Source organism: Pristiophorus japonicus, chromosome 13, assembly GCF_044704955.1.
Source record: "Pristiophorus japonicus isolate sPriJap1 chromosome 13, sPriJap1.hap1, whole genome shotgun sequence".
NCBI lineage: Eukaryota > Metazoa > Chordata > Chondrichthyes > Pristiophoridae > Pristiophorus > Pristiophorus japonicus.
The window spans coordinates 173,245,874-173,273,384 of record NC_091989.1 but is presented as its reverse complement, the minus strand read 5'-3'; the positions used below and the strand labels follow the sequence as shown (position 1 = coordinate 173,273,384).

At 49.3% G+C, this 27,511-nt stretch overlaps 1 protein-coding gene across 4 annotated transcripts in view; it reads left to right on the top strand.

Annotated features, from left to right (window-relative positions):
* The window catches only part of gse1b (Gse1 coiled-coil protein b), a 643,131-nt gene that overhangs the window by 311,688 nt on the left and 303,932 nt on the right, over positions 1-27,511 (top strand). The window contains exon 1 of one of the 4 annotated variants that reach the window (XM_070898267.1): positions 19,263-19,372. The exons of the other annotated variants lie outside the window; for them this stretch is intronic. Coding sequence (XP_070754368.1) covers positions 19,357-19,372 — 16 coding nt within the window. The 5' untranslated portion in view covers positions 19,263-19,356. Of the gene's footprint in view, positions 1-19,262; positions 19,373-27,511 lie in introns of those variants that run through there. 4 annotated transcript variants of the gene reach the window in all.

The window sequence follows — 27,511 nt, the reverse complement described above, 5'->3', positions numbered from 1 at the left end:
GAAGGGGCCTCGGTTTAACGTCTCATCCGAAGGACAGCACCTCCGACAGTGCAGCATTCCCTCAGTGCTGCACTGGAGTGTCAGCCTAGGTTTTTGTGCTGAAGTCCCTGGAGTGGTGGAAGGAAGACCGTCTACCTGCTAGGGGAGGATATGAGTCGCTACCAGGGCTTCGGAAATGAGTTGGTTGTTGCTAAGAATGTGTAAGGATAGACAGCACAGAAACAGGCCATTCGGCCCAACCAGTCCATGCCGGCGTTTATGCTCCACTCGAGCCTCCTCCCGTCTTTCCTCATCTAAATCTATCAGCATAACCCTCTATTCCCTTCTCCCTCATATGCTTATCTGGCCTCCCCTTAAATGCATCTACACTATCCACTTCAACCACTCCCTGTGGCAGCGAGTTCCACATTCTCATCACTCTCTGGGTAAAGAAGTTTCTTCTGAATTCGCTATTGAATTTATTGATGACTATCTTATGTTGATGGCTTCTAGTTATGCTCTTCCCCACAAGTAGAAACACTCTCTCTGTGTCTACTCTATCAGAACCTTTCATAATTTTAAAGCCCTCTATGAGGTCATCCCTCGGCATTTGTGGTGTGTTGAGGTGTAGTATCTGTCGGTGTGTTCCGGGCCGAATGGGACATGCCTAGTGTTTGGAAAGCAGTCTGAGTTGTGCAGGTTTCAGTTCACGGACACTCGTGTTCCCTTATGTAATTTGGGGTAGAGTTCCCACTCTGGGCGCAATTGGAAAAACAGGCGCAAGTTTTAAAAGGTGCTTCCCGCCCCCCTCCATCCCCAAGTTTCCGCTCAAACTCATTTGCACATCGCGGAACGCAAATTCTGCCATGAACCAGCGTCATTGGTGAATTTTAATGTCTTTTCTTTTAAATTGTTTAAAAAAAAATATTCCTTGATATTTAAGAATGTTAACTTGGTGCAGTTTGACGAATACAGCCGAAAAATGGGTTTATCACAAAAAAATAAGTGTTTTAACTCAGTGTCAATCCATCACCTGTGAGGAACCCGATTTTAAATGACTGAAAATGACTTTAAGAAAATATAACAGTACCATTTACTAGTTGTATTGGGGTGCAGTAGTCAGCTTTTTTGGTAAATTAATAAACAGTTACACTCAAAGGCTTTTGAAACGTGCCTCTTGTCCTTGTGCACAAAAGATCTAGCTTAATTTTTAGAGCCTCCTCGAAGGCCTGCAAATCAGCGCAATTGGTGTTACAGTAGGTGAAGTTGTTCGTACCAATTCATGCCTCGCTCTCTGAATTTGTTTGCCAATGCCCCCTGCCAATTCTCACTGGGATTTGGTTCCACGGGCATCACCTGGCACCTAGTACCTTGCCACCCTGCCCATTCTTCGTGTTTGGACTTGGACAATTACTATTGCTGAACTATTCGACTAAGGTGGGCCTCTCTGGTTTGTAACACTCAATGCTTCGTTAGAAATTGCATTAACCAATGAATCTTTGGATGACGGGGGTGGGGAGGGCGGTAGGCGGGTGGAGAGTCCTTTTTGGATTTGTATGAAATTGAGAGGAAGAAACCCATTTGAAACTGTACTGTAGTAGCTGGTGTCACAGCAGATGTGCCATCTGTTGCCGTTGCCAACTTTAACAGACAGGCGGCATGACAGAAATTAAAGTGAGGTTTGGGCGCAGGCTGTGGGGAGTCTGCTTGATGCCAGGATACTGCCTCTCTGTACAAAGCAATGAGAATTCCGAGTACAGAGGGGCACTGTACCGAGGGAGGTTTCATGCAGATTCAGATCCTTGATGGGCGTGTGCAGGAGTGGTGAGTGTACATTTGGTGTAATGCAGGCGCTTCTGATTTCTCCAGCAGTCCAGGGTTTCGGCCATTAAAGGAGGAGGTTAAGTGGGTCAGAGCTTACCTGTCCTTTACCATTATTATTAATACTCTAAGCTAGTATCTGTAATGGTGACCATGATTGTCATAAAAACCCATCTGGTTCATTAATGTCCTTTAAAGAATTGCCGTCCTTACCCAGTCTGGCCTATATGTGACTCCAGACCCACAGCAACGTGGTTGACTCTTAACTGCCCCTGAAGTGACGGCTCACCAAGTGGGGCAATTAAGGATGGGCAATAAATGCTGGCCTTGCCAGCGACGCCCACATCCCGTGAATGAATTAAAAAAATCTAATGGTCAATATTCCCTCCAAAAGAAAGAAAAGATTTGCATTTATATAGTACCTTTTCACGACCCCAGGACGTCCCGAAGCGCTTTACAGCCAATGAAGTATTTTTTGAAGTGTAGTCGCAGCGGTAATGGAGGAAATTGTCTTTATTGTGCGTGGTTTCTTTATTACAATGCGCTGTCCCTTTAAATTTAAAATGGAAAAACTTGTGAGCGGCACCTTGCAGATCGGCTACACACGCAAGCAGCTCAGAGGGAACATCGCGAGTGGCGCGAAGGAGCAGAATGCACTTTGCCACATGTCAGTGGGAATCCGGCTCGGGGCCTGTGATCCCTTGTAACCTCGACTGCGGGGTCACGGCGGAGCAGTGTGACTGAGGCCCAGCACTTCGCCCGGGGGAGGAGCGGGAATCAGAGGGAGAGTCAGCTCGGACTGCTCACGCCCATCTCTCTGGAACCTGGCTGGAGAGTGGCATTGGCAGAGACTTATGCGCAGGTTGCCAGTCTCAACAGCATCATCATCATAGGCAGTCCCTCGGAATCGAGGAAGACTTGCTTCCACTCTTAAAATGAGTCCTTAGGTGGCTGAACAGTCCAATACAAGAACCACAGTCCCTGTCACAGGTGGGACAGATAGTCGTTGAGGGAAGGGGAGGGTGGGACTGGTTTGCCGCACACTCAATCCACTGTCTGCGTTTGATTTCTGCATGCTCTCGGCGATGAGACTCGAGGTGCTCAGCGCCCTCCCGGATGCACTTCCTCCACTTAGGGCGGTCTTTGGTCAGGGACTCCCAGGTGTCAGTGGGGATGTTGCACTTTATCAGGGACTTTAGCCTCATGTTTGAGATGTGAAACGGACAAGTGAAGGGAGAAAAGTATAAGCAAGACACCATTTGTTAAACAAAATACCGAGGTGACTTATGGGAAGAGAATTGCCTCCCAACGTGTCTGTTTCCTATTAGTGCTGTGAGTGGGACATCGTCAGAACTGTTCCATTGAATTATAGTCTTGCAGTTCACTATCAACCATATCCAGATGCCAATAAATTGCAGCAGTATATTAGAATTTGTGCACTTACCCGCTCATTTTCTTTATGGTATCACACTGTAGGTTGTCCTGGTATTTATTGTCTGTGCTTTTATCTCCAGTGCCAGTTTGCACAGATGGAGCACCTCGCTTGCTGCCAGCAGCGCGATTCATACTGCAGCTTGATGGTAGAGTGGAACTGAACAACACAGCCCAGGGTGCTCCCAGGTTCTGCGATTTGCTTGCTGATCGGAGTTGGAGTTAGATGTCAGTCGTATCCTCAGTGGGCGGCACCCTCGCCTCTGAGTCAGAAGGTTGTGGGTTCAAGTCCCACTCCAGAGACTTGAGCACAAAAATCTACGCTGACACTCCAGTGCAGTGCTGAGGGAGCGCTGCACTGTCGAAGGTGCCGTCTTTCAAATGAGACGTTAAACTGAGGCCCCGTCTGCTCTCTTGGGTGAACATAAAAGATCCCATGGCACTATTTCAAAGAAGAGCAGGGGAGTTCTCCCTGGTGTCCTGGGCCAATATTTATCCCTCAACTAACATAACTTGTTAAAAAAAAAAATCTGGTCATTATCACGTTGCTGTTTGTAGGAGCTTGCTGTGCACAAAAACGGCTGTCGCGTTTCCTACATCACAACAGCGACTACACTCCAAAAGTACTTCACTTGTGCCCTGAGATTGTGAAAGACACCATCAGGGAGAGCAGAGGAGTAGGTGCCGGCTTTGTTGGGTGTATGCGAACAGCCGCAGTTTTGCCTTCCTCGCTCCAAGCCACCAGTCGGCCGCCTTCCTGTGGCACTGAATGCCATAGCGTCAATTTGTCTGCATGCCTGAGTAAACTACAAGTCATTTTATGTACTGTACTTAGTGGAAATTACAGCTGACCCTACTGTGTGGTGTGGTATCCAGACTCCTCGAGGTTTGGGAGTTATTACTTTTGGTCTGGCACAGTCTATAAAAGCAGATGCTTGTGATTTTTTTTCTTCTTAATCTCGGCTGATCTTCCCGACCAGCGTTGGCTGGAAATGGCACCTTGTGTCTCATTGTCCTGCTATGTGAAGGTGCAACACTGAAAGCAGGAAGGTGAGTAAATGCCATGATGAGATTTATTGCCCTGTTAAATCCGCAGTGAGTTGTAATGGATAGCACAGGCATGGAGAGACGCCTGTGGTGTATTTCTAGCATAGTGTCTCTGCAGCTGGGATTGTTTACAGGGCCATTGTGTGGTGACATCACAATCCTTCCTGGTCTCGGCCTCTGGGACTGCAACCCATCATAAGTAATGAAGCTAAACAATGCGCCGACATAAACACACACACTCATGGCTGACTGGCTGGTGATGCCACGAATGGTATAGAAACATAGAAAATAGGTGCAGGAGTAGGCCATTTGGCCCTTCGAGCCTGCACTGCCATTCAATGAGTTCATGGCTGAACATGCAACTTTAGTACCCCATTCCTGCTTTTTCGCCATACCCCTTGATCCCCCTAGTAATAGAAACATAGAAAAAGAAAGAAGTTTAATTAATTAACTGAATTTAGATTCCTCCAGCTGCCATGGTGGGATTTGAACCCATGTCTCTGGATCATTAGTCCAGGCCTCTGCATTACTAGTCCTGTCACATAACCACTACGCTACTGTACCAAATTTTGTTTGATAACACTTGGGACATTTTACTATGTTAAAGACACTATATTAATGCAGGTTGTTGTTGTTGGCGACTACAACTTATAGAATCCAACACTGGCCTCTAGATTTCAGAACTGTGGAAGTTTTCAGTTCCTCTGCTACCTGACAGAATATGAACTGCCCCAAATCAAACTGCAGCACACCTCACTCACCCCTTTCAGAACATAAAAACTAGGAGCAGCAGTCGGCCATTCGGCCCCTCAAACTTGCTCCGCCATTCAATGAGATCATGACTGATCATCGACCTCAACTCCACTTTCCCGCCCAATCCTCATATCCCTTGATTTCCCCTAGGGTCCAAAAATCTTATCAATCCCAGCCTTGAATATATTCAACGACTGAGTACACACAGTCCCCTGGGGTAGTGAATTCCAAAGGTCCACAACCGTCTGAGTGATGACATTTCTCCTCATCTCAGTCCTAAAAGGTGAGGAGGAATTTTGGGCATAAGTCTAGAAACCGAGCATGGTCCTCTCTTTGCAACTTGTCTTGCCTTTTCTGTTGTATTGATACTACGATATGTTCGCACTCCTCAGAACTTTCCTCTCTTCTAAGCTCTGAGTTGATCATTCTACATGGTCAACCCCCTCTCTGCTTCCTCACTGTGTTCAAAACAAGATTCTTTCTGCCATCTCCCTCAGTCTCCCTTTCTCCTGTAACCTACAGACTTTAAAACCCCAGGTTTGGTGTGGCTTAAGCACTACTTTTTGATTTAACTTATCTTTCTTTCCTACTCTTTTCAGCCTCATTGGGTACCTGCACTACAGTTTCAGCCAATGGCTCAGTGGGTAGCACTCTTGTCTCTGAGTCAGAAGGTTGTGCGGTCAAGTGCGTGATTGAACGCGTGATCGAGGCTGACACTCCAGTGCAGTACTGAGGGAGTCATCATAGGCAGCCCCCACGAAACGAGGATGACTTGCTTCCACGCCAAAAAGGATGAGTTTACAGGTGTTTCAATGAAGGACCTAATATTCCAGGTCCTGAGCTAAATCCTGAAGGGTGGAAGATGCCTGTGCGTGGATTTTTTTAACGTGTGGTGGCCGTTGCACACCAGCCACCACACGGGCTTGACAGAGCTAGGTCTTGGTCCAGTGGCAAGGATTAACCAAGACGACTGAAGACCAGCTCTGCTGCACGGGCCTAGTTGCACACACATATCGCCCTCGCTTCTTTTGGCCCCGATCTCACGCCTCTCCTGGGTCCCGATCACGTCCCTCTACAATCTCTCGCTGCTCCTTCGTCATTCCTGCTGTATCTGCCCACACTCCAATCAGTGACCTGGACCTCGCTGCTCCTGCTGTACCTGCCCACGCTCCAATCACTGACCTGGACCTCGCCACTCCTGCTGTACCTGCCCATGCTCCAATCAGTGACCTGGACCTCGCCATTCCTGCTGTATCTGCCCACACTCCAATCACTGACCTGGACCTCGCTGCTCCTGCTGTACCTGCCCACGCTCCAATCACTGACCTGGACCTCACTGCTCCTGCTGTACCTGCCCACGCTCCAATCAGTGACCTGGACCTCGCCACTCCTGCTGTACCTGCCCATGCTCCAATCAGTGACCTGGACCTCGCCACTCCTGCTGTACCTGCCCACGCTCCAATCAGTGACCTGGACCTCGCCACTCCTGCTGTACCTGCCCATGCTCCAATCAGTGACCTGGACCTCGCTGCTCCTGCTGTACCTGCCCATGCTCCAATCACTGACCTGGACCTTGATGACGTCCCTCTTCGCTGCCGTCGCCCTCCTGCACCAGCTCGCGCTGTACCTTGCCGTGGTACGCCGCCACGCTGCCCATGGCCGCCGCTTGCCGCTCCTTTTATGGCCCCGACCTGCCGCTGATGTTCCCTCGCAAATCGGGGTTGCCACTCTCACCTCCGAGTCAGAAGGTTGTGGGGTCAGTGCGTGATTGAGCGCATAATCTAGGCTGACACTCCAGTGCAGTGCTGAGGGAGTGCTGCACTGCCGTCTTTTGGATGAGGCTTTAAACCGAGGCACTGTCAAATGGAAGTAAAAGATCCCATGGCACTATTTGTAGAAGAGCAGAGGAGTTCAGGGGTGTGTCCCAGTCATTATTTATGATTCAATCAAAACCTTAAAAAAAAGCGCAGATTATCTGGTCGTTGTCACATTGCTGTTTGTGGGAGCTTGCTGTGCGCAAATTGGCTGCCGCGTTTCCTACATTACAACAGTGACTACACTCCAAAAATACTGAATTGGCTGTAAAGCACTTTGGGACGTCCTGAGGTTGTGAAAGGTGCTATATAAATGCAAGTCTTTCCTTCTTTATGGACGCCAGCACTTCACCTAGCATTCTCAGTGAAATAAATGATAGTCACTTTGCCGTCCCTGTCCCATCGAGTCCTGCGCAGCGACAAAGATGCGGATGGGCGAGAGGTGACGTGTGGCATTCGACTTGGCCGCGCTGGCACTGCCACTGTGGCTGAGCTACCCTGGCATCGCACATGTCTCTGTCGAAGCTGCACAGGGTAGATAACCAGCGTCCGCACTGGTTCCCAGCACAGGCTGCCGCCGGGGATGGGCCAAAGCGTAGCTGCTCCGGGTGCGACTGCAGATAGCTGCTGAACTGAAGAAAGCGTCAGATCCACCAATCAGACCAGCTGTGGGTTAGAGCCCAGTCCCATTCATCCTTGCAGCTCTGTCATTTTTGAGGGTATGTTCCTTTTGACCAAAGTGCCGGGCAGCAGTGAGCTGATGGAGAGAGGATCAGGGGAAATGGAGGAATGAAGTGTTCCTTTATATATAGCTTTACCATGCATGCTGAAATATCCATCTGTTTCATCATTTTCCCCCTATTATTCTCATCCTTGTTTACAAATCCCTCCATGGCCTCACCCCTCCCTATCTCTGTAATCTCCTCCAGCCCTACAACACCCCGAAATATCTGTGCTCCTCTAATTCTGTCCTCTTGAGCATCCCTGATTATAATCGCTCAACCATTAACGGCCGTGCCTTCTGTTGCCTAGGCCCTAAGCTCTGGAACTCCCTGTCTAAACCTCTGCGCCTCTCTACCCCTCTTTCCTCCTTCAAGACGCTCCTTAAAACCTACCTCTTTGGCCAGGCCTTCCGTAATTTCTACTTCTGCAGCTCGTGTCAAATTTTTATCTCATAATACTCCTGTGAAGCACCTGGGGACGTTTCACTATGTTAAAGGCGCTATATAAATACAAGTTGTTGTTGATGAGACAATTCGAATCACGGCGATTATGATGGCAGTGATAGATTTGTGAAAGGAGGAGTTCACTTTCCAGACTGGTCACAGTACAAGTGTGGTCACATTTCAGTGGCCTGCTCCAGGCAGGGTTTATGAACTGTAAACCGTGATAGCTATGTGTGAGCACTGGCAGAATTTGTACAATCGCCCAGTCAAATCATAATCATGGCCTGGGATGATCTGACTCCAGATTGAATCGGACATTGTGGTCGTATGAGCAGTTAATGCACGGGTCTCATTTCTTCACCATGAATTTCCATCCAGTGCGGAAACCTGTACTGTGAAGATGCATCAGTGCATTGACAGCTATAACGTGGCCATTAAGCTCAGGTCTCACTCGCTGCATTCCAGTCAGAGGACTGGTGAAAGAGCAGTGATCACTGACCTGATTAACTCGGCAGAGAATGTTCGGGTTCTCGGAAGTGAATTATCATGCAACACATCATCAGCACGGCATGCAACACACTGAACTGCACAAGCAACAACAACTTGTATTTATATAGCATCTTTAACATAGTAAAATGTCCCAAGGCGCTTCACAGGTGCGGTATTGAACAGAATTTGACACTGAGCCACGTGAGATATTCAGACAGGGCTTGGTCAAAGGCGGTAGGTTTTAAGGGACGTCTTAAAGGAGGAAAGAGAGGTACAGAGGCGGAGAGGTTTAGGAAGGTAACTTCAGAGGTTTGGGCCCAGGCAGCTGATGGCAAGGCCCCCAGTGATGGAACGAAGAAAATGGGGGATGTGCAAGAGGCCAGAATTGGAGAAATGCAGAGATCTCGGAGGGTCGAGATAAAGCAGTGAGCACAGAATTGCACCACTGTGACCATTAATGATGGCTGCTTTGGTAAATGCACCAGCTGATATGGAACAGACCCATACGGAGCAGGTAGGTTCCAGTCTGATCTTACGTTGCTATGTCTCAACCCGGGTATGCCCACTAGCAGCACCGTCCTGAGGCAGAGAGGGTTAAAATCAGGGCGGTTTCCCGCTCCTTTCCTGGGGCTTTGTGTTTTTTGTGGGCCGCATTTCTTGTGCAGAGTCCACAAAGTTGGTTTGGGGAGGGTGGGGGGACAGACCCTGCGAAATTGAACATAAGTCTCAGTGTTTTACACATGGTCGGAGACACTGCCAATTTTCGTGGGCTCCCCAACCCTATTGACCCTCAGGGTTGGGGGCGGGGGGGGGCTTTTGTCATCATCATAGGCAGTCCCTCAAAATCGAGGAAGACTTGCTTCCACTCTAAAAAGTGAGTTCTTAGGTGACTGTACAGTCCAATACGGGAACCACAGTCTCTGTCACAGGTGGGACAGACAGTGGTTGAAGGAAAGGGTGGGTGGGACTGGTTTGCCGCACGCTCCTTCCGCTGTCTGCGCTTGGTTTCTGCATGCTCTCGGCCGACGAGACTCCAGGGGGCTTTTGTGCAGCAACTGTGACCGGTGAAACTATATACACCCCACAGATTGCTGTTCATTGTTCTCCCCGGCCCCACAAAGTGCCTGGCAATAGGGCTATGGTAGCATCGTGTTTATGTTACTGGACTAATGATCCAGAGGTGCAAGTTCAAATCCCACCACGGCAGCTGGGTCATTTAAATTCAGTTAATTAAATAAAGATCTGGAATAAAAAGCTAGTGTCAGTAATGGTACGACCAGATTATCGTAAAAACCCATCTGGTTCATTAATGTCTTGAGGGAAGGAAATCTGCCGTCCTTACCCGGTCTGGCCTGTATGTGACTCCAGACCCACAGCAACGTGGTTGACTCTGAAATGGCAGCTCACCACCACCTTCCCAAGGGCAATTAGGGACGGGCAATAAATGCTGGCCTTGCCAGCAACGCTCACCTCGCATGAATGACATTTTCTTTTATAGCTTCGCAAAGCTCCCTGTCTACAGAAGCATCTTGAATCAGAAGGTTTCTGATGCCAGTGTAATTACTCCGGGACCGACCTGTGCCTGGAGTACTGCGTACAGTTTTGGTCTCCTTATTTAAGGAGGGATATACTTGCATTGGAGGCAGTTCAGCGACGAGGTTGATTCCTGAGAGGAAAGGGTTGTCATATGAAGAAAGGTTGGGCCTATATTCATTGGCCTTTAGAAGAATGAGAGGTGATCTTATTGAAATAGCTAAGATTCTGAGGGGACAGGGTAGATGCTGAGAGGATGTTTCCCCTCGTGGGGGAATCTAGAACTAGGGGGCATAGTTTCAGAATAAGGGATCGCCCATTTAAAATGGAGATGAGGAGTAATTTCTTCTCTGAGGGTCATGAATCTTTGGAATTCTCTACCCCAGAGAGCTGTGGAGGCTGGGTCATTGAATATATTTAAGGTGGAGATAGACAGATTTTTGTATGATAAGGGAGTGAAGGGTTATGGCGAGCGGGCAGGGAAGTGGAGTTGAGGCCAGGATCAGATCAGCCGTTATCTTAATTGAATGGTGGAGCAGGCTCGAGGGGCCTTTGGCCTACTCCTGCTCCTATTTCTTATATTCATGTGTTTAGCAGAGGAGAGATGTAACATAAAATAACAGCCAGAATGAAAACCTGGTACTATAGCAAAGCAATTGGGACAGAGGATAGGGATTCCGTTTGAAGACAAAATGGGTCTTGCCTAAAGAAAATTGAGGTAATAAGTTTCCAGCAATCCCTAGAACTTTTGCAACCTCTGGACGTCCCAAAGCGCTTTACAACCAATGTCATGCTTTTGAAGTGTAGTCACTGATGTAATGTGAGAAAAGTGGCAGACAATTTGCACAGCAAGCTTCCACAAACATGAGATATTGACCAGATAATTTTTTTTTAGTGATGTTGGTTAAGGGATAAATATCTTCCCTGCTCTTTTTCAAAATAGTGCCATGGGATCTTTTACATCCACCTGAGAGGACATCAGTTTAACATCTCATACAAAAGACGGCACCTCCGACAGTGCTGCACTCCCTGGAGTGTTGACCTAGATTTTTGTGCTCAAGTCTCTGGATGGGATTGGAACCCACAACCTTCTGACTCCGGGACTGAGCCACTACAATGCTCAGCGGGTCTGCCAGATTTAAAGAAACTTGACGGATAATTCTCTATGTGTGACGTGAAGCAGCGTTTCAAGAAAATGACCCTTCCCTCAGGCCAGTTGGTATCACTGAACCGGAGACTTGGTGAGGTAGACCTGTAAATGCAGCTGATGCAATTGAACAGAAATCGGAAAAATAAAGGAACGGGTAGTTCAAATGGAATTTGGGAGGAGAGGGAGTTCAGACAATCCCACAGGGAAGTGTCAGGAATGTCTGTATCTCTGTTTCTGGGAGAATGTTGGCAGTAAGAGTGCTGTACTCCCATTCCTCCGTTAAAATCTATCCTGGTCTGTGCTGTGAGCATTTGTGTTTGATGAGGCCTGCAGGAATTCTTGATAAAGCCATTTCTTTTTACCAACATTCCTGTTTAGGAGTCAACTGGAGAGTCATGGCTTCGGGAAAGAACAGTTGGGGAGAAGACTGTGGCTGTGGCCGAAAGCCAGGTTGCCTTCTCTTGGGGAGATTGGGGGGGGGGGGGAGGCGGGGTTGGTGGGGGGGCGGGGAGGCAGGGTTGGTGGGGGGGCGGGGAGGAGGGGTTGGTGGGTGGGGGGAGGCGGGGTTGGTGGGTGGGGGGAGGCGGGGTTGGTGGGGGGGCGGGGTTGGTGGGTGGGGGGGAGGCAGGGTTGGTGGGGAGGCGGGGTTGGTGGGGGGGCGGGGAGGCGGGGATGGTGGGTGGGGGGGGCGGGGAGGTGGGGTGGGGGGGAGACGGGGTTGGCGGGTGGGTGGGGGGGGAGGCGGGTTGGTGGGGGGGGAGGCGGGGAGGAGGGGTTGGTGGGGCGGGGAGGAGGGGTTGGTGAGGGGGGGCGGGGAGGCGGGGAGGCGGGGTTGATGGGTAGGGGGGGCGGGAGGTGGGGTGGGGGGGAGAGGCGGGGTTGGGGGGCAGGGAGGCGAGGTTGCGGGTGGGCGGGTGGATGGGGAGGTGATATTACTGAGGGGAATGTGTAACAAGCCTGTGTTTTGGTCATGTCAGAGAAGTGGTTTCCTTTCTAGTCTTCTCCCTCTGCACCTCCACCTCCAATTGTGAATCCTGCCTATGTTACAGTAGTAAGGCGGACTCTTTAACTGAACCCATCAGACCTCCGGCACTGAGCTGTGGGCTGGAAGATGGATTGCTTCGTTTAGTACATGCACAGGGGGACATCCTTTATCATGCACCGAGGGAAAACCTCTTTGCTTAGACTGGTGCTGTGTGGGTTTGCTGAGGTAGTGTTTGAAGTAACGAGCCGGCTGTCGGGTTTGTCGGCTGTGTGGTGTTTCGCTTTCAGTAGGTGGGCTAATGCAGTCAGACACGTGTTTAGCCTCTTCCCTCTTCCTTTTTTCACCCATCTCAAAATAAAACAGCAATCCACTTGTTGGAAACATTGGCAACAGTGGGAAGTAAACTCGCACCAAGGCTCGTAGTGTGCTATGTTTGTAGTTGTTAGCCATGGCTCAACAGGCAGCCCTCTTGCCTCTGAGTCAGAAGGTTGTGGGTTCAAGTCCCACTTGAGCACAAAAAAATCTAGGCTGACACTCCAGTGCAGTGCTGAGGGAGTGCTGCACTGTCGGAGGTGCTGTCTTTTAGATGAGACGTTAAACCGAGACCCGGTCTGCTCTCTCAAATGGACGTTAAAGATTCCGTGGCACTATTTTAAAGAAGAGCAGGAGAGTTCTCCCCAGTGTCCTAGGGCCAATATTTATCCCTCAATCAACATAACAAAAAAACAGAATATCAGGTCATTATCACATTGCTGTTTGTGGGAGCTTGCTGTGCGCAAATTGGCTGTCGCGTTTCTCACATTACAAAAGCGACTACACCCCAAAAGTACTTCATTGTCTGTAAAGCATTTCGAGACGTCTGGTGGTCATGAACGATGCTATATAAATCTAAATCTTTCTTTTTCCGTTCTCCAGTAGCACGCAGTGAAAAATCTACTTTTTGCTCCTGCTCTCCCTCTGTGTCGGGTGTTGGAAGGTGCGCATGAGCAGCATTGATCTTTCCTAACTGTCAAGTGGAGATACCGGTGCAGCGTCGAGAATCCAGACTCTGGACTCCGGACTGATCGGTGGCAAGGTCGTCCGTAATCTGTAAAATGTTATGGAATCCGGACCTGCCAACCTCGGGGCCTCTCCGCTGCCCGACCTCGGGGCCTCGCCGCTGCCCGACCTCGGGGCCTCGCCGCTGCCCGACCCTGGGCCTCGCCACTGCCCGACCTTGGGGCCTCGCCGCTGCCCGACCTTGGGCCTCGCCGCTGCCCGACCTTGGGCCTCGCCGCTGCCCGACCTCGGGGCCTCGCCGCTGCCCGACTTTGGGGCCTCGCCGCTGCCCGACCCTGGGCCTCGCCGCTGCCCGACCTTGGGCCTCGCCGCTGCCCGACCTCGGGGCCTCACCGCTGCCCGACCCTGGGCCTCACCGCTGCCCGACCCTGGGCCTCACCGCTGCCCGACCCTGGGCCTCGCCGCTGCCCGACCTCGGGGCCTCGCCGCTGCCCGACCTTGGGCCTCGCTGCTGCCCGACCTTGGGCCTCACCGCTGCCCGACCTTGGGCCTCGCCGCCACTCGCCTCACCCCATGTGTCGCGGCTGCGATTACCTCAGGGCCTCCTCGTCTGAACAGCTCCTCCACGGCAGAGCCCCACTTGACGACCTACTCAACGGGGCTGGCCGGCCGGAACACCTCCTCGGCGGGCCCCCGCCCCTTTCTGACGTTCCGAAATCCGGAAATACCCGGACCTGGGCTCAGGTGTTTCAGGGGTCGTGACATCAGATCAATGATCGAAAGCCCGGAATCCGGAATGGCCTTGGTCCCGAGGGTTCCAGATTCTTGACACTAGATATTAGAACTTTCGGTTATTGCGGGGATAAAAATGGTGTTAAGTTTTCGGAAAGCATTTTGAGCGATTTTACAGGAACCTGTTGGGGGTGATGTGCAATCTCAGGGTAACATAATCCAAGTATAAAGTAGCAGCTGCCGTGTGACACATTGAACATTGAAAATACCTCGCGCAGCGTCATGTTCAGGTATCACAGCTTTCAATGAAAATGGGGGTCCTATGTACCGAATGTGATGTATAATAGATATGTAATGCTTTAATTTGATGCAGTTACCACCAGTGTTTCCTGGAAGCAGCACGGCTGTGCAGCGCTGTGGAGCTCCTATGCAGTCGGCTCAGCAGCTTATAAACGGGAAACTCTGAATGGGCTGCCCAGGGGCTACAGACTGAGCCACAGCGGACGCTAAAAAGACAGTCTTTTAGATTGGTCGTCTTGTTAAGTCGGACTCTGGGAGCCGGCTACCCAACACTTGTGTTTTTACAAACTAATTTCCATAGACCAGTGGCAGAGTTTCCTCTGCCCGCCGACATAAACTGCATTTAATACCAGACCTGTCGGGAGTCTGCTCACGGGTGTTCAACTCCCTGGATTCGACTTTTATAAAAAGGTCAACAATTCAAAGCAGCTTATCAATTCCATAATAGCGTCATAAAATATATATGTGGGAAGGTACACTTAAATATATGAGAGCTTCATTAAATATAATGTTCATTTTAAAATGTTCATCTGCGTTTTCAAATCCCACCATGGTCTCCACCTCTTACCATCTCCACCCCCATGAACCTCTGAAAACTCTACGTTCCTCCACAACTTGTGCAGCCCCCACTTACTTCACCACACCGTTGCCGGCCGTGCCTTCAGCTGCCGAGGCCCCAAGCTCTGGGCATCCTTCCCTGAACCTCTCCGCCTCTCTCTCCTCCCTTAAGGCGCTGCTTAAAAACCTGTCTCTGTGACCAAGCGTTCGGTCACCCGTCCAAACGTCTCCTTCTTTGGCTCGGTGCCGATGTTTGTGCGAACAAGCTCCCGTAAAATCACCTTGGGACATTTTGCTATGTTGAAGGCGCTATATAAATGCGAGTTGTTGCGACAGCTTCAATAAAAATAACTTTCTTGAGAACCCCATTATAAAAAAGATAAAAGCTGCTTCACTTCACTTTCCACAGAAATTTTCAGGCAGGAAGGAGTTAATGATTTATGACTGAATGAATTACTGACAGTGCTGAGGTATTAATGTGTATTGGCGTTTTTTTTAATGCACTGTCAATGGACAGCTGAATCCAATTTTACTCGGCTAACTAATTGTGCATTTATCAGGATTCAAACCTATAAATTTATTCTGTGCAGAAGGAGTTTTATTCAAAACTAGACACAATGGGCCCCACTCTCTTGTGCTGTCTTGGAGAGCGGTGTAAAAAGAATCTTATAGCGAGGAGCCCATTACAAAGAAGGAGCTTTTGTAAGCAGCTTTTTTTTAATACAGGAAGCCACAATCAATGTGCGTTTTATCAGAGGTTAAGGCACTCCAGAGACAGTCTCTGTGAGAGGTTGTTAGACAGACAGGTCTCATTCGATTATAACCCTTCTGACAACACGCTGTGGCTCAGTAGGCAGCACCCTTGCACCTGAGTCAGAAGGTTGTGGGTTCCAGTCCCACTCCAGAGACTTGAGCACATAAATCTAGTCTGATACTCCAGTGCAGCACTGAGGAAGTGCTGCAGTGTCAGAGGTGCTGTCTTTTAGATGAGATGTTAAAATGAGGCCCTGTCTGCTCTCTCAGGTGGCCATAAAAGATCCCATGGCACTATCCCTGGTGTCCTGATCAATATATATCCCTCAATCAACATAACAAAAACAGATTATCTAGTCATTATCACATCGCTGTTTGTGGGAGCTTGCTGTGTGCAAATTGACTGCCGCACAACAGTGACTACGCTTCAAAAAGTATTTAATTGGCTGTAAAGTGCTTTGAGACATCCGGTGGTTGTGAAAGGTGCTATATAAATGCAAGTTTTTCTCTAAGCGTGGCTACAAATGCTTCTGCTGCACAGCATTCCACACTCTCCCAAACCACCTTCTCTCTATTTCAAGGTTTGCGTTCCTGGTGGATTCCTCCAGTGCTCTCCAGTTACGATAGTGTTTTTCACAGGACATTGATGAACTTTACTCCAGGGCACTTTCCCGGCATTTTTTTTTCTATGTCAGTGTCCTCTCCACTTTGGTGTGAAGACATAACCCATTTTAAGTAAGGCAGTCTTAAACCTCAACACAGAATAATGACAACTTGCATTATGCAGTATCTTTAACCTTGTGAAATGTACCAAGGTGCTTCACAGGAGCATTACCAAACAAAATTTGACTATGTGCCACATCATCATAATAGGCAGTCCCTCGAAACGAGGCTGACTTGCTTCCACGCCGAAAAGGGATGAGTTCACAGATGTTTCAATGAAGGACCTAATATTCCAGATCCCGAACTATATGTTGAAGGGTGGAAGATGCCTGTGCGTGGATTTTTTTAACATGTGGTGGCCGTTGCACGCAGCCACCACATGGGCTTGACAGAGCTGGGTCTTGGTCCAATGGCAAGGATTAACCAAGACGACTGGAAACCTGCTCTGCTGCACGGACTGAGTGCGCACACATATCGCAGTGTGGGCTGGCCCGTGCTGCCCCTGGGCCCTCTTCTGGGCCCCGAACTCTCGCCTCTCCTGGGCCCCGATCACATCCCTCTAAGAACTCTTGCCGCTCCTTCACCCCGACTTCGCCGCTCCTGCTGTACCTGCCTGCGCTGCAGTCAGCCATCGCCCTCCTGCAGCAGCACGCGCTGCTCCCTGCAGTGGTATGCCGCCACACGCGGCCCCCTCTAATGGCTCCGGCCTGCTGATGGCAATTATAGGCCAGTCAGCCTAACCTCGGTGGTGGGAAAATTCTCAAATATTCCACACACCGAGATATGGCACAGGAACCCGAGTATCAACATCTGTCCAAACAGCCCCATAGCTCCGGCGCCAGACAGAAGGAAATACTAGATGACCTAAAGCTTGGTCAAAGATGTAGGTTTTAAGGAGCAACTGAAAGGAGGAGAGAGCGGTAGCGAAGAAGTGTGGTTCAGGGAGGGTTCCGGAGCTTAGGGCCTTGGCAGTTGAAGGCACGGCCACCGATGGTGGGACGAAGAAAATGGGGGATGCGCAAGACGATAAAGTTGGAGGAGCGCAGATATCTCGGAGGGTAGAGGTATGGAGGAGGTTACAGAGATAGGGAGGGGTGAGACCATGGAGGGATTTGAAAATAAGGATGAGAAATTTTAAATCGTGGCATTGAAGGACCAGGAGCCAAATGGTTAAATGGTTTTGCAATCTGTCGTTCTTGCTTCCATAAATTTCAACTTTAATATTTGCCGAAAATTGAAAATTCTCAAATTCCTGTCAACAGGCTGGTTTAAAGATATTTTCCCCCCTGGGCCCCCACCCGTGTTCTACCTCCTTTCCTGAAGATGCTGACTCTCACTGGGCTACAATTCCACGCGTGCTGGCAGATCTCCAGTATCTCGCCCCCACTGGCTGTTCCTCAAAGTGTCAGTTGAGATGGTTAGGATTGGCTGGCTATTTGACTGTGGTGGGCATCAAGGCAGTGGTGCGGTGGGAGTGGCCATTGGATAATGTTCAGAAGCAGGAACTTTTGTCTCCCTAGTCTAGGCCAATTGCGGAGCCGTCAAATGCTGGCCCCGCTGAGACTTCATTGTTGGAGCTAAAATCTAGTGTTAGCTAGCTGACGAGGGTGCTATACTGCTGTTGGAAACTTTCATAAGAATTAGGAACAGGAGTAGGCCATCTAGCCCCTCGAGCCTGTTCCGCCATTCAAAAAGATCATGGATAATCTGGCCGTGGACTCAGCTCCACTTACCCGCCCGCTCCCCATAACCCTTAATTCCCTTATTGGTTAAAAAGTGACTTTTTTTTTTATTCATAGAATGGTTTCAGCACGGAAGGAGGCCATTCGGCCCATCGAGCCCGTGCCGACTCTGTGCAAGAGCACCTCAGCTAGTCCCACTCCCATGCCCTTTCCTTGTCGCCTTGCAAAATATTTTCTTTCAGGTACTTATCCAACTCACTTTTGAAAGCCACAATTGAGTTCAGGTACTTGAATTTCCTCAGCTCTGCTGTGAGACTTTTTTGTTGTTATTGCTGAAGCCCTCATCCATGTCTTTACTACCTCTAGACTTGACTATTCCAACGCACTCCTGGCTGGCCTTCCACATTTCACCCTATGTAAAGTTGAGGTCATCCAAAACTTGGCTGCCCGTGTTCTAACTCGCACCAAGTCCCGCTCACCCATCACCCCCTGTGCTCGCTTCCGGTTCAGCAACGCCTCGATTTCAAAATTCTCATCCTTGTTTGCAAATCCCTCCATGGCCTCGCCCCTCCCTATCTCTGTAATCTCCATCAGCCTCACAACCTCCCCCCCCCTCGCTCGAGATATCGGCGCTCCTCAAATTCTGCCCTCTTGAGCATCCCTGATTATAATCACTCAACCATCGTGGCCGTGCCTTCAGCTGTGTCGGCCATAAACTCTGGAACTCACTCCCTAAACCTCTCTACCTCTCTTTCCTCCTTTAAGACGCTCTTTAAAACCAAGCTTTTGGCCACCTGCCGTGATCACTTCTCATGTGCCTCAGTGTCAAAATTTGTCTTAAAGCGCTCCTGTGAAGCGCCTTGGGACGTTTCACTACGATAAAGGCGCTCTATAAATACTTCTTGTTGTGTCTGACAGTAAGTTGGGACAGTTTGCTCTCTGGCCTGTGGGACAGCAGTGCACCTTTAAGACGTCTGTGCCAATTCCACGCGTCTGACTCAGAAGCTTGTGCAGCTGATAAAGGAACGCGTCCAATGAGGAAATGCAAACATTTCAGTCGGCAGCTCTTGGCTAGCTTTTGCATAAAGTCGCGTCGACTGTGCAAAAAAAAAAATGTTATTTCAAAAAGCAGCAAAATGAAAAGCTGCAGTGTTGATTGAGCCCCTGTGACGGGAGCCTTTAGCTGCAGTAACCACTGTTGACCGTGGCTGCCGGGTTTCTCCTGTGTGTGACTGGCTGTCACAGGCAGCGGTGAGTCAGAAACTTGAGTCATTGCTGTTCTCCCCGTGACAAGTTTGAACAGTGCTTCACACCGCACAAAACATACCATCAGCCGGCATGCACTAGGAGGAGGCAGGACCTTATCTTTTTGTTTTTGCAAATGCCAAAGTTGGTGGTTTCTTTCCCCCCCCCCCCCGATCCTCCATTTCTGGTGTCACAAGTTGACCCGTTCACCTGCGAGAGTGAGACTTCTTTCCTTTGAGGGGAAACTATTCCTGACATGAAGGTCTGCCAAGGTAAGAGACTCTGCTGTCGGGGGAAGGGCTGGATGGCTTGGCCGCGCTGTAAGCACAGGACAGCCAAGGCTCGGATTACACTCTGCCTCTGTGTGTGTGTGTGTGTGTGTGTGTAAGTAAATACATGTTTGTGATTCAAAAAAAATAAACGTCAAAAGGTTTTAAATTGTTAAATTATTACAACATTTACAGGTACAATCCTCAGCTTATATTATAGTCATACATATTTTATAAACCCTAAATTTGATAAGATTCATACATACTTTTACATTTAAAAATAAGTTCAATAGATTCAGTGTGTGCCCGCACCCATCGCTTCCAGGGGCTTGTGTGACTGAGGAAACACAGGGGGAAAACAGCACGTCTGCTGGCCGCTTCCCCTGGTGTTAGCCTTATTATTGTGGCAGGAAACTGGTTGCAAAAATACACGGTGGATCAAACTGTATTCATTTTGCGTCGAAAAGCTCCAGAGTAAAGTGATCTGTCACGCAGGCCAGTGAAATGACGCTTGGCGGGGATGGGGCGGGGGGAAGATACACTGTCACACAGTTTCAAGATAATTCTGTGGGCCGGGGAAGGTTCCACTGCTGATAAATTTGAGCCGAGGAAAGTGAAAGTATCGAGTGTGAGGTCAGACTGAACTAGAAGCCACTCATCGAATCTTACAGCACAGAAGGAGGCCGTTCAGCCCATCTTGCCTGTGCTGGCTTTGTCCAATTAGCCTTTCTCCCCCTGTCCTGTCTTTCCCCCCCCCCCCATAACCTTGTAAATGTTTCCTTATTCAAGTACCTATCCAATTCCCTTTCTGAAAGTTCCTGTTGAATCTTGCTTCCACCACCTTGGCAGCCAGATCATAGCCACTATCTCTCCAAAATGGTTCTACCATCCATTCCACAAGTGTCGCTCTTACTCCACGTGGCCGTCACGCAAAGACGGGCTCGGAGTGCTGTGCAGCACCCATGGTCGAATAGTATAGCATATGCTGTCGAAGCTCCCTCATAAAGAATGGCGGCTTGGATAAGAGCATTATCGCCTTGAGTACACTGGCCCAACAATGTCTTAAGGAGAACATTCATGGGGGGTGGGAGATAGAGATAGAGATAGAGATAGAGATAGAGATAGAGATAGAGATAGAGAGAGAGAGAGAGAGAGAGAGAGAGAGAGAGAGATAGAGAGAGAGAAAGCAAGCTGTGAGTTTGCATATCTTTGCTTCAGGCCCAGCTGAGCTGTTAGTTCAGCAATTGAACCCAAACAAAGGACAGTGCAATGTCTGCACCTGTGAGTATGCTCACAGGGCTACGCCACTCACATAATGTTCACAAGACTCAATAAAACCCCAGCCAGGGGGATACACGATGAGGCAGGTGGTTGTGAGCCTGGTGGATGAACTGGTAATGTGTAGTGTGATTGTTAAACCATTGCTAATAAACCAATTTAGTTCCTGATAGGAATGTGTTGTTATGAATTCTTTGGCAAAGAAGCCAAGAAGCAAATACATTTCTGACGGAAAACCCAAGATAAAAAATGGGACATATTTTCACCGCGTGTCGATCACTTTACTCTGCTACTGTGTGTAGGTTGGATTTGGCAATCGTTTTCTGAGAAACAGACATCGCACGGACTCTGGTTATCAAGCAGCGCGGATAAAAATAGCCTATGCCAAATCTTTCTCCACACCCTCTTTGTACTCTGAAATGAATATTAATCAGAAATAAACTGCACAGATAAGTGACTCTGCGAGTATAACATAACATGCTGTTTGCTGCAGGTGGTGTAAGGTGTAGGAGAAAGGGTGGAGAGTTGGGCGAACCAAACTGTTGATAGACATCTGGGCTCAGTAGTTGATGAACTGTACCGTGCTCATGGGAAAGGATGAACAGGCTGGGTCTCTTTTCTATTGAAAAATGGCCGAGGGGTGACCTAATAGAGGTCTTTAAAATTATGAAAGGTTTTGACAGAGTGGATACAGAGAGAGTGTTTCCACTTGTGAGGAAGAGCATAACTAGAGACCATCAATGTAAAATAGTCTCCGAGAAATTCAATAGGAAATTCAGAAGAAACTTCTTTACCCAGAGAGTGATGAGAATGTGGAACTTGCTACCACAGAGAGTGGTTGAAGTGAATAGTATAGATGCATTTAAGAGGAGACTAGACCAGCATATGAGGGCGAAGGGAATAGAGGGTTATGCTGATAGATTTAGTTGAGGAAAGACTGGAGGAGGCTGGAGTGGATTATAAATGCTGGCATGGACTGGTTGGGCCGAATGGCCTGTTTCTGTGCTGTATATCCGATGTAATTCGATGTAATGCGCTGAAATTGTGCGAGTGCTTTTTTGATTCGGTCTATGAAGCGCCTGGGGATATTTTTCTATTCAAAGGCGCTATTTAATTCCACGTTGATGTTGCTGAGTGGATCAGGAGTACCGTACAGTAGTGTGAATGATAAGTGGGTTGTTCCATTGTTATTCTGTGGTTGAACTAGATTGGCTGAAGCTATTTTTTTGGCTGAAGCTATTTTCCAGAAATGCTGTGTCCTCATTTGATCTTGATCTCTGTAAATATGTGAGGCGATAAATTACTCTCACTGGAAAAGTTATGTGGGTGCGCGCAAGTCTTTCCAAGTAACCAGGGTAAACCTGAAGGTTTTAGTCTCGCCATTTGTTTTCTAAGTGTTTGGAGCTCTTGATAGGGGTTAACTGTCTGGGGAGGCACTAACAAAATCAATAAGATGTCAGGATTGCCGGGTCCAGCTTCATTCACAGGGTTCTCTAAGTGGAGAAAGAATCTGGGACCTGGCATTCTGTGTTCACCAGTCAATGTACATAGAAAATGATAGTCAATTTTCTAATATATGATTGTAAACCTGCCTATCTCTTTTTAATCCCAATAATCACTCCTGAATTCACTTGAGCTTGGATTACAATTGCACAGGGATCGACAGCCTGCCAATAACCTGCCCCAAGTAGAAATGCTTCATATGTGAGGCTAGAGACTGGGTGTCAAAGTCAAAATGGAGAGCATCACATTAAAACTGGACCATGTCCTTGCCCAACGTCCATAGGCACGCATCTTTCCTGTACATTGATCAGGAGCTGATCATCTTCCAGCCCAGGAGTGCAGACCCCAATGCTAGTGTTGCTACCCCACCCCATTCCAACCACTGCCCTGGCAGGATAATTGTGGATTTTATATGATGTTGGTAAATATATGGGTTTTCAACTTCAACTGTGAAGCTGCCCAGAAAGAAAGACAGACTTGGATTTATATAGCGCCTTTCATGACCACCAGACGTCTCAAAGCGCTTTATAGCCAATGAAGTACTTTTGGAGTGTAGTCACTGTTGTAATGTGGGAAACGCGGTAGCCTATTTGTGCACAGCAAGCTCCCACAAACAGCAATGTGATAATGACCAGATAATCTGTTTTTGTTATGTTGATTGAGGGATAAATATTGGCCCCAGGACACAGGGAATAACTCCCCTGCTCTTGTATCGAAATAGTGCCATGGGATCTTTTACGTCCACTTGAGAGAGCAGATGGGGCCTTAGTTTATTGTCTCATCCGAAAGACGGCGCTCCCTCAGCACTGCAGTGGAGTGTCAGCCTAGATGTTTGTGCTCAAGTCCCTGGAGTGGGACTTGAACCCACGACCTTCTGACTCGGGCAAGAGTGCTGCCCACTGAGCTATGGCTGCAGGGCAGAGCTGGCTCCCAACACTGTGCGTTAGCATTCTCTTGCCAGGAAGTCGGGAGGCGGGAAGAGATGCCGGAGAGCATGGGCCAACTCGGGCCACATGCTTCCATTCCGTCCTGAGCAGTGTTGGCTAATATATATAGAGGTAACTGGGGTGACGGCACCCAGCCTCCTGTACAGGACGGTACCAGGTTTGAAATGTGTAGGAGGGAAGATGAGATCAATTTAGAAGTAGGAGTTGGGTGATGTCAAGCTTAGGGTTTTGGAGATTGTCGGAGGAAAGAAGCACTTATTGAGGTAAAAAGTTCCATACCATAGTGTTTCCATTCGTCTGGGCCCTAACCTCTAGAATTCCCTCCCTAAACCGCTCTGCGTCTCTCCCTCTCTCTCTTCCTTTTAAAACTCTTGTTAAAACCTACCTATTTGGCCACCATTTTAGTCACCTGCCCTAACCTTTGGCTCTGTCAATTTTGTTTGATTAGGCTCCTGTGTAGTGCCTTGGGATGTTTTCCTATGTTAAAGGTGTCATATTTCAAGTCCCCACCCCAGATACAAGCACATAATCAAGTACTGCACTGTTAGAGGTGCCGTCTTTCAGATGAAACATTAAACTGAGGCCCCGTCTCCGCTCTCGATTGGACGTAAAAGATCCCACCTCGTTCTATGACGCAGCTCACAGGAGTTCTCCCGGTGTGCTGGCCAACAATTGTCCCTCAGTCAACACCTAAAACTGATGGCCGCTGCTCACCGCTCCTTTTCTGGCCCCGACCTGCCGCTGATGGTCTCTCGCACGTGAGCGGTGGCCATGGGCAGTGTGGAGGCCATTGCAAGCAACAGTGCGAGCTGGTGCAGGAGGGCAACGGCAGCGAAGAGTGACGTCATCAAGGTCCAGGTCGGTGATTGGAGCGCGGGCAGGTACAGCGGAAGCCGCGAGGTCGGGGCGAAGGAGCGGCGAGAGACTGTAGAGGGACGTGATTGGGGCCCAGGAGAGGCGCGAGTTCGGGCCCAGGGGCAGCACGGGCCAGCCCACACGGCGATATGTGTGCGTACTATGTCCGTGCAGCAGAGCTGGTCTTCAGTCGTCTTGGTTAACCCTTGCCACTGGACCAAGCCTGTGTGGTGGCTGGTGTGCAATGGCCACTCCAGGTTTTAAAAAAAAAAATCCACGCGCAGGCATCTTCCACCCTTCAGGATGTAGTTCAGGACCTGGAATATTAGGTCCTTCATTGAAACACCTGTGAACTCATCCTTTTTTGGCGTGTAAGCAAGTTATCCTCGATATGAGGGACCGCCTATGATGACGATGATGATAAACTGATTATCTTGTCATTTACCTCAACGCTGTGTGTGTGGCCTTGCTGTGCGAAAATTGGCTGTCGTGTTCCTTACATTGCAACAGTGACGACACTTCAAAAGTGATTTAGCAGCTGTAAAGCTTTTTGGGACATCCTGAGGTGGTGAACAACGCTTTATAAATGCAATTCTTTTTTATAAATGCAAGTTGTTTATAGTTTCTGGAAAAGGATGAGTTGGAGGAGGAGATGGCAGTGAGTCTTTATGTAACACAATAAGGAGGCAGCATGTGTAGAATGGGATAAGTGGAGCTTAAGAGGAGCAGGAATGTGCAGAGGATCAGCGACTGAGAGGGTTCACGCTCTCTGTACCAAGGAGAGTCCTTGTTTGGTCACCCCTGGGTGTTCGAGAGATGGAGGTAGTTCGGAGAGCGCGACTGAGTTCTGCTCGGGTGGCATTGTTGGAGAGAGGAGGTTGCTGCAGGACGCTTGTTACCCCGGACCCCTGAGAGGCGGCACCATCTCCCAACACAGCCTGTCATCTGTGTGTCTGTCTGTCGTGCAGACCTACCGTGCGCTGCTAATGGCGGGGGAGCGGCCTTTGTGTGCTCCCCGACCGGAGCCCACGTGACCCTCAACAGTTGCCTCGTGCCCGACCTCAGCAGGTGCCTGTGGACGGTAGAACAATGCCGGTGTCTACAGGAGCTGCTCCTGCCCAGGGTTTGTTTTTTAAACTAATTGAGGAGCTGCTCACTTTACAACAGGTTCTGGAAAAACCACTTCGGGAAGCATTAAGATAGCGGGCCAGAAATTCGGTGTGTGGTCCGGGAGGGCAGGGGAGATAGAAGATAAAGCAACAACAACTTGCATTTATATAGCATCTTTTAACAAGAGTAAAACGTCCTGGTCCATATCCTGCTGGAAAGTGTGTGTGTGTATGCACCTGGAGAGGACTGGACCTGATCAGGCCCAGTTGAGATGTCCTCGCACCTCTCCCTCCCCCCCTGCTGGGATATGTCGCGTTAATAATGGCCTCTTGATTGGGTCACCCAAGGTCATTTGGCACACGGAGCTTAGAAAAAAGAAAGACTTGGATTTATATAGCACCTTTCACGACCACCGGACAGCTCAAAGTGCTTTACAGCCAATGAAGTACTTTTGGGGTGTCATCATCAGAGGCAGTCCCTCGAAATCGAGGAAGACTTGCTTCCACTCAAAGTGGCTTCTCAGGTGACTGCTGTCCAATACAGAAATCACAGTCTCTGTCACAGGTGGAACAGACGGTGGTTGAAGGAAAGGGTGGGTGGGGAGTCTGGTTTGCCGCACGCTCCTTCCGCTGTCTGCGCTTGATTTCTGCGTGCTCTCGGCGACGAGACTCGAGGTGCTCAGCGCCCTCCCGGGTGCTTTTCCTCCACTTTGTGCGATCTTGGGCTAGGGATTCCCGGGTGCCGTTGCATTTTATCACTGAGGCTTTGAGGGTGTCCTTGAAATGCTTCCTCTGCCCACCTGGGGCTCACTTGCCGTGTTCAGGAATTCAGAGTGGCGTGCTTGCTTTGGGAGCCTTGTGTCAGGCATGCGGACGATGTGGTCCGCCCAACGCAGCTGGTCGAGTGTGGTCAGTGCCTCGATGCTGGGAATGATGGCCTGATCGAGAACAGATGTTGGTGAGTCTGTCCTCCCAGTGGATTTGTAGGATCTTGCGGAGGCAGAGCTGATGGTACTTCTCCAGCGCTTTGAGGTGTCTACTGTTACTGGTCCACGTCTCTTGAGCCATATAGGAGGACGGGTATCACTGCTGCCCTGTAGACCGTAGGCTTGGTGCCAGATTTGAGGTCCTGGTCTTCAAGCGCACTCTTCTTCAGGCGATTGAAGGCTGGAGTGTAGTCGTTGTTGCAATGTGAGAAACCCGGCAGCCAATTTGCGCACCGAAAGCTCCCACAAAACAGCAATATGATAATGACCAAATAATCTGTTTTTGTTCTGTTGATTGAGGGATAAATATTGGCCAGGACACTTCAAAATAGTGCCATGGGATCTTTTACAATCACTTGAGAGGGCAGACTGGCCTCGCTTTAACGTCTTATCCGAAAGATGGCACCTCTGACAATGCAGCACTCCCTCAGTACTGCATTGGAACGTCAGCCTAGATTTTGTGCTTAAATCTCTGGATTGGGACTTGAACCCACAACCTTCTGACTCAGACGAGGTTGCTAGCCCCAAAGCCATGGCTGACACTGTAGGGGAAGGGTGTGGGTTCAAAAAGAAGAGGAATGTGGGCTGGACTGCGGGCTGAAGAGCGGCAGCAGATTCGCTCGTTCCCCTGCGACGCCTTTAATTCTCAGCGGGTTTCACACCGCAACAACTCGCACTTACACAGCGCCGCTTTTAACGTAATGAGACTCCCCCAGGCGCTCGCGCGGGAGCGATTACCAGACACAATTGCTGACACTCGGCCGCGTGAGAAGGTATTGGGACAGGTGACCAGAAGCTTGGTCAAAGACGAGGGGCCCTGGAGCTTCAACGCCAACCCCGAGCAATGGCAGGAAACGTGGCCCAGCCAAGGGGAAGGCCGCAATGCCTCACTTTTTTGTTTTATAGATAGCAGCGGCCGGTTCACACTGCTGTCCTGACCTTTTCACTCCTTGACTGGAAACCACGACCACAGAGTTTTGAGACACGCACCACCTCGGAACTGAAACTTTAATTTATTGCTCACTGCCGTCCTGTGACGCTGCAAGTTGTGGGGTGGTGGTGGTGGCGGCTCGGTGTCGTCTAATAGCTTCATGGGTCCTTTGCCTACGCATTCATAGCAGAACTAGTTGGTTTATTAACAAAGGTTTAAGAATCACACTACACATTGCCAGTTCATCCACTAGGCTCACCACTGCATACCTCATCGTGGATGACCCAGACCCAACTGACTGGGGTTTTATTGAGTCTTGTTCACATCACATCACATCACGTGACTGGCTAAGCCACTCACAATGCAACAGCTCTACAACTATTTTAAGTAGAACATAAAATCAAGCACCCCCTTTTGACAAGGGCACCAGAACCTACAAATCTCCAAATAAAAATTTATAGTGAATCAATCAAATTAAAATTTGGTTGTCGGGGGTGATGATGCACTCCTGTCCCTCCGGTGCCACCACTCGT